This window comes from Armigeres subalbatus, chromosome 2 (assembly GCF_024139115.2).
Source record: "Armigeres subalbatus isolate Guangzhou_Male chromosome 2, GZ_Asu_2, whole genome shotgun sequence".
Lineage (NCBI taxonomy): Eukaryota > Metazoa > Arthropoda > Insecta > Diptera > Culicidae > Armigeres > Armigeres subalbatus.
This window is the reverse complement of record NC_085140.1, coordinates 323,124,791-323,138,021: the sequence shown is the minus strand read 5'-3', so window position 1 is coordinate 323,138,021 and position 13,231 is coordinate 323,124,791. Positions and strand designations below refer to the sequence as shown.

The window sequence follows — 13,231 nt, the reverse complement described above, 5'->3', positions numbered from 1 at the left end:
TTACCCCAGCTTGCGTTTTCACGTGTTCCAACATATTTTTTTGTTTGTACACAGAGCTACTATGACTCAAACGTTTTCAACAAACCGGCCGTCCTAAAACGGATATCCCACTTGTTTGAACTGATGATCTCCCGGGATTACAAAGAACTCTTGCTGGATAACATGTGGTTGAACTGGCTTGTCCGTCTGTTGATTGCTTTCTGCGAATCCGAGGAAGACGAGTGTAAAATGGTTGGTGGTTATCTGAGTGCCCTAGTTCTAGCAAACCTAGCCTACGTCCGGGACCAGTTAGATAACCATCATGATACCAGCCAGCTGGACGACGACGATTCTGAGCCAACTGGTTCCCCACAGCATCGGCAATATTTGCTCAAAATTTTCCGTATAATGGTACGGAACGTAGAAGGGAACTGTGCTTACACAATGACCCTTCCAATCATATGCGAGCTGACATGTCAAATGCTGGAAACATATCCGAGGGAGTATGTTGTCGAAAACTCTGTACTGCATGTGCTAACCACTTTTCTGCGGCATCGGCATACCAAAATGTTCCAAACAGTGGCCTTCTGTTTGCGGAACCTGTTGAACATCGACAACCAGGAAGCGGAGGTAGCCGAAAAGGTAGCAAACTTTTTCATTGAGTCTCTCGAGAAACGATTCACGCATTCGATGTTCACCTACAAGTCGTGCGAAAAGGTATGCATGGAGGTGGTCGTGTTTGTTCAGAGGTAAGTGTCGTAGAAGATAGGAAAATCGGAGAACCACTTGATCGGAAAACATTAATATGTTTTAAAATTACGTATCCTCGTCTCAAAGCATCGTCTTGTTTTTACTGTAGACATTTATTTTCTGCTTCGTAGACTGAACTATGGCAAGGAAGTGTTTAGTGAGGACATTGTGGACAAATTGCGGCAACAGATGTTTCACGCTGAGGAGATGATTCGAGGATATGCAATCGATTTCCATGTATGCACCCTGTGCAGTCCGGACGATACTGACAATAGTAAAAATCTGGAAATTCTGCAACATATCCTGAGGCTGTATGTTCGATACGAGCACCCAATTGATTCACTGACCGCCTTGATTACCGACCTGTGGCAGTTGGAGTTCTTCGACGACTGGGATATAGTGTTCAAGTTGTTGGACGAGGAATCTGCCCGCAAGGACAATCTCTTCATGATATATTCGGTGGTGCATGTGATCAATCAATATTTCGCCTTGTTGATGAAGGATCTGGAACAAAAATCCGCATCTCACTCGCGGCTACTGGGTTTGCTTAAGAGTTTCACGCAGGGATACCCTTCGTGCCTCCTGAAATGCGCTAACTATGAACACGCTTACACGATTCTTCTTCAATCGGCGGATGCCTCGTTTCACGCCCATTTTAAGAAGTATAGTATGAACATTGATCAGTACTACTGTGAACTGTTTGCGGTACTGGAAGATGTGGCCCATACTGGACGTAATTTCTACATGCTTCACAAAAATCTGGCCGTCATTCGTGGCTACTGGAACATCATTATGGACGTCGAGCAAATATGGTCCGATTTGCTGCAGGAGTATGCTGACAAATTGTTGGAGACCAGGATGAAGATTAATAGCCGCAATATAGTAAGTATTCTATCTGTATTTTTATTGAAATGGGAATCGTAAAGCCGTTAACGGTGCAAATAGGCGTAATTGTATTTGACCTTGAAATTTGAAACGACTAATACTCTCTCTCCAGATTGCACACAGCCAGCACGTGTGGGACGTGAGGTTCTCTTTTTTTAAAACTATTTCGTTTATTTGACAGGCTCAGGCGTGTATGATACTTAACGGAGCCGAGACTCTTTATGATATTTACAATGTATATCATTATTATCAACAGTTAGTAAGGGGTGAGTGACATATACCAAGATACACGTGGTGACTCAAGGTCAGATTGCGTGAATTCAGGAGGGAAGAGGTTGGGATTTAGGTTTGAGGTATTACAGCTGCTTATCCGGGTATATGACGTCATTAACGGTATTGCGTAGCATCTTGCTCGAGCTGTGGTTCGTCAGGGAGCATCTTCCAGATGGCCAGCGCTTCATGATACACGGAACATAAGACAGAGACAAGAAAAAAACTGAGAAAGAAAAAAAGGTGTTAGACTTTAATGTCAGACGAGTAAAGAAAAGCATAGATTAGATAGCCTTCATATACGCCACATCGCGGTTCCACAAAACACCTCTTACTTCCCTGTAGGGTTGCTTACCTTGAGCCACAAGGGTATCCAATAGTTGCTCTCCGGAGGCGTCGTTTTCCGAGCAATACCAAACTACGTGATCGATGTCATCGTAACCGGCTCCACACCTACATAGGTTGCTATCGACAAGTTTTATTCTGTAGAGATGTGCGTTTAGTGAATAGTGATTAGACATAAGCCTCGACATCGTGCGAATGAAGCCTCACCTCTGAACCACGCTCGCCCAGAAACTAGGGAAGATCCATTAATTACGTAACGCAAAAATTGGACTTTTTCAACCCCCCCTCCCCCCTACGTCACACTTTTTGTATGAAGCTTCTGAAAAATTCGTACGGATCGTCACACTTCACTCAACCCCCCCTCCCCCCTATAAGCGTTACGTAATTTGTGGACGTTCCCCTATGGAAAATAGCCACCGTCCAAGTTCATTGTGTAACCAATTCACTTGCCAATTTTGAAGAGTACTCTGACGAACTAATGGGAAAAACTCGTTGTTCGAGATTTGCCTATCGTAAACTTCACCTTCCTGTGCGCCCAACTTTGCCAGCGAGTCCGCCTTCTCATTGCCATAGATTAAGCAATGGGATGGGACCCATACAAAGGTAATCTTGAATGATCTTCCGACCAAATCACTCATCTGCTCTCTTATTTTTGTAAGAAAGTAAGATGCATGCTTAACAGGTTTCATCGTCCAAAGTGCCTCGATAGAACTAAGACTATCCGAGAAGATGAAAAAAATGGTCTGTGGGCTGATCGGAAATTATCCCCAAAGCGAAGTTAATTGCTGCCAGCTCAGCAACATAAACCGAGCACGGTTCTAGAAGTTTTCGGAAGTTTGTCGAATTTTCGTTGAAAACACCGAAGCCAGTGGATCAGTTGATGCGAGAACCATCAGTGAAATATCTGTTGTTGCAACTGTCATGTTCATATTTTCCAGAAAAAAATAGGAGGAATAGAGAAATTTCGAAGATGATCTGGTATTCCTTGAATTACATGTTTCATGGACAGATCGTATTAAATTGAAGAATTGTTGTTGAGGAAGTTAACTCGAGGTGGATTATAACATGGAAGACAAAGATCTGACGATATGTAGGGTTAGGCGGGGCAAGATGGGTCACGGGGTAAGATGGGTCAGGGCCGTTTTTGAGCATCGTGTACATTTTAATGTGTAGATTATGACTTTGTAGGAGGAATAATTTGGTTCTACTTTATTGTCACTCGATTTGATGATAAAATTTTATTTTGGTAGAGTATGGCAAGGTAGAATATTTTTCCGCATTATTTCTTATGCGAAACACAATTTCTATTAAACGTGTAATTTCGTCGAGCAATGTAAAATTTAAACATTTTTAGTAACATAGTGAATGTATTATAAGTAATGTAGGTGATGTTATACTAACTGCGTTGAAATAAATAAATTTGATCGAAAATTAGACATTCTAACATGAACTTACAAATGGGGCAAGATGGGTCAGCACATACTGAAGGGCATAGTTCGTATTCAAAACATATTTTCCATTGCTGGTTTAATCATTTTAAGGTTACTTCTTACATAATGATGTTAATTTGTTTATTGAAAATGTCTATTTTTTGTCTTTAAGAAAGCAATACTCAGACGGCTTGTTTTTATAAGAATTTGCAGACATTTTTGAATGTAGAGCCATTTCTTCATCCAGGGCTCAAAAATTATTTTTTATTCAATATAATCATTGGCAATAAAGCTATCTATCTGTGTGTAATTCAATATTGGGAATAAAAACATTATTAATTGCAGTAATTAAAGGTGACCCATCTTGTCCCGCTGTTTGACCCATCTTACCCCGTCATTTTTTGATTTACAGAAAAATAGACTTCTACTTTAATGACTCGAAATGGAATAAAAAGTGGAGTTTTTGTTATTTCATACCTCTGGCTTATAGATTATGAGCTATTTTTATAGATCCATGTTAAAAAGTTGAATTTAAATGTTTCTGTTTTGAGATATTCAGGGTTCGCCTTAGGCGACCCATCTTGCCCCATCATACCCTAGTTGAGATAAACTCTTATGAACCTTGACTGACGAGTCATTTCAAGAATTTTATCGAAGTTTTTTAAAACAAGTGTGTCACTTGTTCCACATTTTATCAGTATTCTAAGTGAGAGCTCCTAGAAACGGTGCTTTAAAGGAGTGACTCCAGCAAGCACCTCCAACAGCTTGAGTTTCAGAGTAAACACAACCAACTGAGTTTGCGGTGAAAACTCGATCCCCAAATGTCTGGCCCAAGCAGTCAGATTATCTAGGGTACTTTGCAATGGACCTTGCAGGGCATTTTGACATTGACCTCTTAGAGAGATCACAGCGTCATCTGCAAGTTTTCTGAGCATGCATTGTCCTTCCAAACAATTGTCAATTTCTTTAACATAAAAGTTATAAAGCAAGGGACTTAAACATGATCCTTGGGGAAGGCCCATGTAGCTATTTCTGGAAGTTGTCAGGGCGCTGAGAGTAAAGTTCATATGTTTCACTGACAACAAATGGTACAAGAAATTATTTAAAATAGCGGGTAATCCACTACTGTTCAGATTGTTGGACAGTACTTCTATGGAAACTTAATCAAAAGCGCCCTCAATATCCAAGAACATTGAAGCCAATTGCTCCTTGTGCGCAAAGGCCAGCAGAATTGCGAATCAAAAACTTGAACATGTCTAATTTATGTTTAAGACTATGACAGTTCCACTGTAGCACAGTGATCGTATCTTCCATATTGGCCATATTATCCATCGAAAGATACGATTTCTGCATGAAGGGGCCATGAAACAGTCAGTTGCTTCAGATATGTTTCTACTGTTGGTATAAAGAGGTCAACTATTTCCCTCATCGAATTTGGTATGTTGAATAATTTCAAAATACGGTCCACAAGGTCATTAAAGCATATCAATCCTCGCTTGGACGAGATTCTTTTCTTGGAAGTGCGAGTAGCAGTTTTCTGCTCAGTGATATTGCTAGACTGATGTTTCTTGGAAACATCGGTTTTAAATAATGGCGGGAATGTCTTACTGTAACATGGGTCAAATGGAGCAGTATAGACAGGCTGCTTCGGGATTTTAAATAATCCCCCATTACCAGGGAATCAATTTTCGAGCAACGCCTAACAATATACCCTTTTTGTCGTCAACAGAGTTTGTTACTGACAAACGCACCACGCAACAAGCCTTTATCAGAACCCAAACACAATATAACAAGAATCGTTTGCCTTGCATGCTCTGATATTTCCCCGAATACGACGCTAATTTTGTAATCATAGTTAGATTATCGAATATTTCCATAAAAGCAGAAACTATTAAAGCAAAAAAACGACATTAGCTGTAGAGATAATGCAAAATAACGGGATGAAAAGTTAGCAACAAAATTGTCTTCTTTTTTGTTGCTGATAAAAATTTTCGGATCTTTGTCATTATTATCTCCGACAAAAACAAAGCTTCGTCGTTGGTTCTCTTTTGTCGCTTGTTTCGCTTGCGCATCGAAGAAAAATTAATTCCCTGCCCATTACCATCAGATTTTGGCAAGCCTCTAGGGATGAGTTTTGTTTTCTTACGGCGCAATCACGGGGAAGACGGTTTCTTCCTCTTTTCGGGTACGTGTACCTCCGCAGAATCATCCCTATCGGCTCCGTCAGAGTCCGATTCGTCAATGGAAATGACATCATAAAAATCACTAACTTGAAAGGCAGCTGAAATAGCAGCCGATGCGTTGGCAGTTGCGGATGTGTCTTGTGACTTCACCATTTCCGCATACGACTGCTTGGAGCGCTGTATTAACGAGCGCTTCACTTTTTGGGTGCGCTTTTTGTACACCGGGGATTCTTGCAAATCATGAGGAGGATCCAAACCACAATAAGCACATTTTGTTGCTTATTGCTGGCAGGACTCCTTCCTATGCTTTTCAAAACAATTGTCACAACGGGGCTTGTTGGCACAAAACTCGGCAGTGTGCCCCAACTCTTTGCAGTTGGTACAATTGAACACCCGGCACAAAAAGTTGCACCGGAAACAACATATTTTCTATATCGACATATTTTGGGAACGAACCGGCGAACGTAACCCGAAGTGAACCTTACTTGGAATACACTTTTTTACCATCTACCATGGCAGCGGATGACAGCCGTTTCATGGGGGTGGTCTCATCACGGGAGTATAGAATACGTTCGGCTCGTCCAGAAATACGACAAGGAATGACGTGAGGTTCTCTGCTAAACATTACTTTTGCTGGTCTCTTCTTCCGGCATACGCACTACATGTCTAGCACACTGTAATCTGCCGTATTTTATCAGCCTGCCGATGTCTGCATTTTCGTACACTCTATACAACTCGTGATTCATGCGTCTGCGCCATTCACCATTTTCCACCACGGCGACAAGTATTGAACGCAGTATTTTCCGCTCAAACACTGCGAGTATTCGATAGTCTTCAATCTGCATCAGCATGATATTCGCCGACAAAGGTTTCCGCAAACGGACGCAGTCTGCTCATCATAATACGGGAGATTACTTTGTAGGCGGTATTGAGGAGTGTTATACATCGATAGTTAGCTCAATCAAGTCTGTGCCCTTTTTTGTAGATAGAACATATATGAGGCCCTCAAGACAGCTCGAAGGCATTTCATCAAACATTTCAGTCACTTGGTGAATTTTTCGTTCAGCCGATCATTTCCAACTTTTAGAAGCTCGGCCGGGATTCCGTCCTTCCCAGCGGCCTCACCGTTCTCCAGCTCTCGAACAGCTTTTCTTACTTCGTCTAGCGTTGGTGGCTCCACTGCTTGTCCATCGTCCTCAATCTTGATTCTGATTGTGCCCTCTCTGTCTGATTCAATTGTCCATTCAACAACAACTCTATTCTATTTTGGCGATACGAGCATGCGGCTCCTCCTTAGCCTAAGACGCGCGGCTACAACGCAAGACCATTCTGAGGGTGGCTGGGTTCGATTCCCGGTGCCGGTCTAGACAATTTTCGGATTGGAAACTGTCTCGACTTCCCTGGGCATAAAAGTATCATCGTGTTAGCATCATGAGGCTACGAATGCAAAAATGGTCACTTGGCTTAGAAACCTCGCAGTTAACAACTGTGGAAGTGCTTAATGAACACTAAGCTGCGAGGCGGCTCTGTCCCAGATGTGGGGATATTATGCCAATAAGAAGAAGAAGCATGCGGCTCCTGGCCTGGTCTTTTTCATCTGTCGCTGTTTGGCACTCTACATCAAATCAGCCTTTCCGTTGGTTTCCTTGTGTGATACCAAGTTACTCTGTGGTTGTTGTACTGACCGCTTCGCGGACTTGTTGCCACAATGCGTTCAAATTTTCCCCAGCTGGTTATTCTTCGATTTTATAAACGAATTGCTCCGCAACTCCCTCGCCCGACAGTCGCTGTATGTTCAACCGCATGGTTCTCTCACGCCTAGAACTGGGTGATGCTGGACAGCCTTGTGCGAATCTTACATGGTGGTCAGAGTTGATATTTGGGCCTTGAAGGTCCTCACATCTATGACATCTGAGAAATGCCGACAGCATGTATGACCATATACTTACTTGATACTTTATGGGCTACACTGCCGTTCTACGCATGCTTGTACCAAATTCAAAAAACGACAAATGAGAAAATGGCAGTTGAAATTGAACACTAATTTTCATTGCTGCCGTATAACCATAATGCAATATCGGATTATTACATCACTGAGCCATTCAGAAGACTTAATATCATTGAAATCATTATTATTTTTCAATCATAAATAGAATTTGCGACAACGATCATGAAAATAGTTTGGCGGGACAGTTATGCCGAGAAATAGAGCACTTGTTTTGTGGTTTCTACGCATATCAGCCTCGTTCAGTGCATGATTTCGTGAATGACTACTGCGATTGACATATGTATCCACATGCTTTATCTATGGAAGTGAACCTTCCACGTGGTTGAAGTGATTATGTCGCTAAGAATGAGTATTGTGCAAATTGCCCCCATTAAACCAGTGCAACAGGCTAAGATTGCAAGATCTAAACAGAAAATGCTATTTCAATGTGGTGTGCTCCATAAAATAACAGAATCCGCCATAATGATGAATCTTATCACCGCGGGACAATTATGCGTAGAAATTAAGCAATGGGACAAATAGACTTGATGTTTTTTTCAATGATTTTCCGAACAAAATTCGAAATCTGTTAGAGTTTTCTAAAAGTATACATCAAAATAGACTGCTATATGGTGAAAAGTCAAAATCCACAAAAACTAACATGGGACAACTATGCGTAGAAGGTGAAAGCCCTGAGCTTCCCCTCATACAATTCACCCCGGCAGGGCGGCCTAGAGCAGGGTACTCCCACTTCCCTTCGGATTTCGGATGGACAAAATGAGAAAAAGGAAAAAATATTTCAAATTTAAAAAACCTTATATTCTATTCTGACCTCTTGCTCCCCCTCGCTACGGCACTGGTCGACTCACTGCTCTCGTTGGGGGCCCCTTGATCGACAGCAATACAGCAGCAGCAGGCAAACTGGTCTCTCGCTTTCTTCTTCCGTCCTTTCTTCTTCGGTTCTTCTTCTTCTTCGCTCTTTCTTCTTCTCCTCCTTCTTCACTTTCTCACTCTCGGGCTTTACAGACTGCCACGGCAGCCGTCCTTTACTTTTAGCTAGGGGGAAGAGCAAGCTCCTTTGTCGAATCCCCCCTAGCTACGCTGGTGTAAAATCACCGAACCTACCTACTCGCCGTAGATGGTCCAAGTAGTGACCGCAGTTCACTACTACAGGTGGTACGCCCCTTTGTACGCACCTGTCTTCGCTTTCTTTGTCTGTTAACTGAGAGGGCGAGGAACTCTATTGACTGAGCCCCACAGTGAGAACGGCGGGTGTTTTGGGGATCTTTGACTTTACCGCTGGGAAGCGAAACACTCCTTTACGATGAGCTTCCCAGTATGGCGGCGATCCTACACCCTAATGCACTGCACAAACACAGCACTTTTCTTCGTTCCCGAACCGGCACTTCTCGGGGGAACCACTTTTCCACTCCCGACTATGCTGGGACTTAGTTAGCCAGCTAAACGCGCACCACGGATGGATATCCGGCACCAAAACTCGAGTCAAAACTAGCGGGTTGTCAAACGCGTGCGATCCTCTTCGCGGTTCGTAACTCTCTCCCGTCATCGACCAGACCAAAAACAAATAATCGCCATCGCTCCTGCCACCGTGCTCGACTGTTATGTTGCTTGTGTTGATGTCGCTTTTAGCCTACAGGGAGGAGCTCTGGCGCTAACTTTATTTTAAAATCTAACTTAACGGACATTATAATTTAAAAGCAACAATTTAAAACGCTAAACAACAAAATCTGAACAAATTTTAATTTAAAGCAAACGAATTAAAATATTAACAAATCCACAGTGGTGGTGCATGTTGCCATTAAAACAAAACAAAAGCATAATGGGTAGCCAGTTAAAGCGACGCACAAACTACCCAAAATACACTCGGCGACAAGACTAAAAAAAACGGGTTAATTGTAACTCGCAGGTTACAATCTCGCCCATTATCGAGGAGAAAAAAATGGCAACATTTTTTTACTAACTCTAACACCTAACACCGATAACATTGATGATAAATAACGAATTAAAAAAGAATAAATAAAAATATGGGGAAAATAAACAAGAAAAATAAGAAATCGGCCTAACCTACCGAAAAAAGACAGCTTCCACAATTTTGAACAAAATATATTACAATTTCACAATTAGGTATACGACCGAACAAAGATATCTTAAATCGGTACATCGTCTCTTCCGATATAGTCTGCTGACCAGGACTGGGACTCGCCCTTGGGCGACATCAGTCCACCATTGACACTTTCGAGTAGCAATAAAAGAGCTAAGATCTTCCCCGATTAGTTTTCTCGACACGTGATCCATCCTGGATTCCTAAAACTCTGCTAGCCTCCGGTCAAGGATTGTTCAACATAGCAGCGGAACGGTTGTCGCGGCATTATAAATTTTCCATCATTTCACTTTTTTTTTGCGACTGTCCAGTATTCCTGTCCTCACGGTATTCATACTTCCTTAAACAGCTGGGGTTCTGATTCCATCCACATTCATTCAAAGTGTATCACTCTTTCATCTCACTCACTGGCCGTACACTTGCACACGATCCACTAGACATTTGAACGAACCCCGCCATTTCACAACACACTCATACTTTACATTCACACATTTTCTTTCAGTTACACTCATTCATTCACGCATATCATTCGTAACCACACAAAATACCAAAATAAACGGACAATAGGGACGCAAGACTTATGGCCTTTTCGCATCAACTGTTTCCAATTATGAGAACAATTGAGTTAGTTAGTCAATTGCGTATCGATTCCAAAAGGAATCAACAGAATTTCCCTATTACTAACGGACAAGTAACGACGAAGTAAAATAAAATAAATAAATAAATAAATTAGAAAACATTTAACGTGTTGTCATCATTACGCTGGAAAAAAACTAGAAGATTTTGCTCAGTGTTTTTGCGCAACATAAATGACCAACCCGAGTGGATCGAAACGATCATTGAACGCACTTCGCACACTCACAGAAGTGAGAAAACAACAGATGATTGTTTTGATGACATCGCCGAATGCGAATGATGCTGAAGCGATTGGTAAATGTAAACACAAACAATCCAGCCGACCCGTCGCGATCGTTGCGACTGTGATTGTAATAATCATTCGTTTATCGCGGATTCTGGTGGTTTCTGCGGATAGAGACCATCATCGGGCAAGTGTTTAAGGCCTTCCACGGTGGAAGGAAGTGTTTTTAAAAGTGTTAACCCCTCAAGAGGGGTTTTCAAGGTGATTTTACCCCGACGAAGTGGGGTTTCATGTGTGTTCATCCCGTCGAAAGGATTGTGTATGTGTTTTCTTGCCTGGCTAACAGCTAGAAAGTGACTACTGCGGCGTATGTAGTAAGGGGCAGATTTTTAACCCCGACGGGAAAATGTTTCTGCCTTAAAAAAGCAGCAGTGTTTTTTGTGTCTTCCACCGCGGAATATTTGAGGTTTTGGGGTACAAGTGCCCGAATAAAATATATGTTGTGGTGTTTCCCATCGAAATGGGATTTGTGTTCCTCCCACTGGGAGTGTTGTTGTGCGGCAAGTGGCAAAATGTTTTGCCTTGCCTTAAACGTTGTCAAGGCTTTCGAAGCCGATTGCTGTTGGACTCGACTCCAAACGGAAGAAGAGGATTGCCAACGTGAAGATGAATGCGATTTGTGTCCTCGAACCCATCGTACTTCGGAAGCTCCCAAGTGAACGACCACATGAAGTCGATGTATTGGATCCGAGGCACAAATAATGCTTTAGTTCCACGTTGGCTGGATGAGTATTGCAGACCCAGGAAAATCTTGGAGTCTTATTTGCAGGTCATTTGTGGTCGAAAAATGTTCAAGCCATCAAATTCCTACTCAAAACTGAAAATTGCCTAACGGCTGAAAAAAAAAGCAGTCTCGTTGTACCAATGGGCAATTTTTATTGAGAAAATGAGGATGTATTACGAAGAATTGGTACAGTTCGGGATTTGAGAAAATTATTATTGAAGAGGGATTGGCCATTCAACACTTTTAGTTGGACCTAATCTCATTTTGCAAGCAATAAGGGCAATTGGTGGCGTCAAATCCTTTGAATCCACATACGATGCAAAATACTTGATTGGGCTTCGAACACTTCTCGTGATCGTGGCCCTTTGTCCCACAGTTGTAACAAACTCCCAGTTGGGGCCGATGTTTGTCCACGAGGGCACTCAGGCACATTGCACCGTCTTGCGACGTAGGGATTCTAGGACTTGTTCCAGTTTTCTCACGAGGAGCTCTTCGAATTTGACCACCATTGTCGTTGAAACGACGTGGTGGCGATTTGTTTCTTGTGGGAGAGGCCGGAGGGCTATCTCTTTTATAGAACACCCTGGGTTTGTACCCCTTTCCGTTAGCACTCTGTTGCTGCTGCCGCTGGCTCTGTGGAGAACCATTGAAAACAGGCTGACTTGAAATAGCAGATACTTCTTTGGAGCTCCCAAATACTTTTTGGTAAATGGGAGTCTTTGAAGCATCTATTGTTTCACACTCCGAAGCATCTATCTTTCACTCCGCTAGCAATGATGGTTCGCTGTAGTTGCATGTCCGAAAGATTGTGAAACTATTGAGAACTTGAGCTACAGGTCCTAAGCCCTGGTAAAGGAGGAAGGTTGCGATGGCTGTTATTCATGGCCATCGTGTAAAGCAAAAATGGATAAACCCCAATGCCAAGGTGTCATGCGACCCGTGCCGAGGGCTGAATGGTTGAGGGGTTCTAAACATGCTCAATCATGAACGGAGCCTGGGGTGCACCAGGGCGAACACCCCAGTAGCAGCCCTTACTGCACTACGGCGGGGCACTGGTGCAGCGGACATTTATTTCCCTAGCTACTCGTGGGACCAAAATGAGTACAAATTCTACAAACAACCCTCAAGGTGACGACTGCCTCTCTCAGTCGTGTGAGAGCGAAGTGGAGAATACTCTGAGTCAGCTTGGCCTTACCGAAGACCAGCTACTCAGTAGTTCGCAGGAGAAGATGGAAATATCCTGCCCCTCAACGCCTATCTCCCGGAGCAGCGCATGTTTCGACAAAGCTGATCCAGATCTACAACCCCTCATCGACCGACTCCAACCTGTTGGACATGGAAGATAACGAAGATGATGGTATAAGGATCATCATCAACCCCCAAAAATCTTTAGCAAATAGCAAAGGATCCGAAGATAACAAGGGTTCTACGGAAGCCAAGGGTGCTCTGGAGAAAGAAAATCCCCACACACACACGCTCGCAGAGGAAGCAGCTTAGAACTCTCCGGGAGAAGGGAAAAGACCGGAATGAGGCCTTGTCCATAATCCTGAATAAGGAGAGCGAGCCCACTTCCTCAAAACGCTCGAGAAACGACCTAGACAAATCCGCCACAGAGGACCCCAAACAAAAAAGGGTGA

At 42.8% G+C, this 13,231-nt stretch overlaps 1 protein-coding gene across 1 annotated transcript in view; it reads left to right on the top strand.

Moving 5' to 3' along the window:
- LOC134212686 (uncharacterized) overlaps nt 1-13,231 on the top strand; it is a 28,610-nt gene that overhangs the window by 378 nt on the left and 15,001 nt on the right. The window contains exons 3-4 of the mRNA XM_062690752.1: nt 55-728; nt 861-1,611. Coding sequence (XP_062546736.1) covers nt 55-728; nt 861-1,611 — 1,425 coding nt within the window. The remainder of the gene's footprint in view (nt 1-54; nt 729-860; nt 1,612-13,231) is intronic.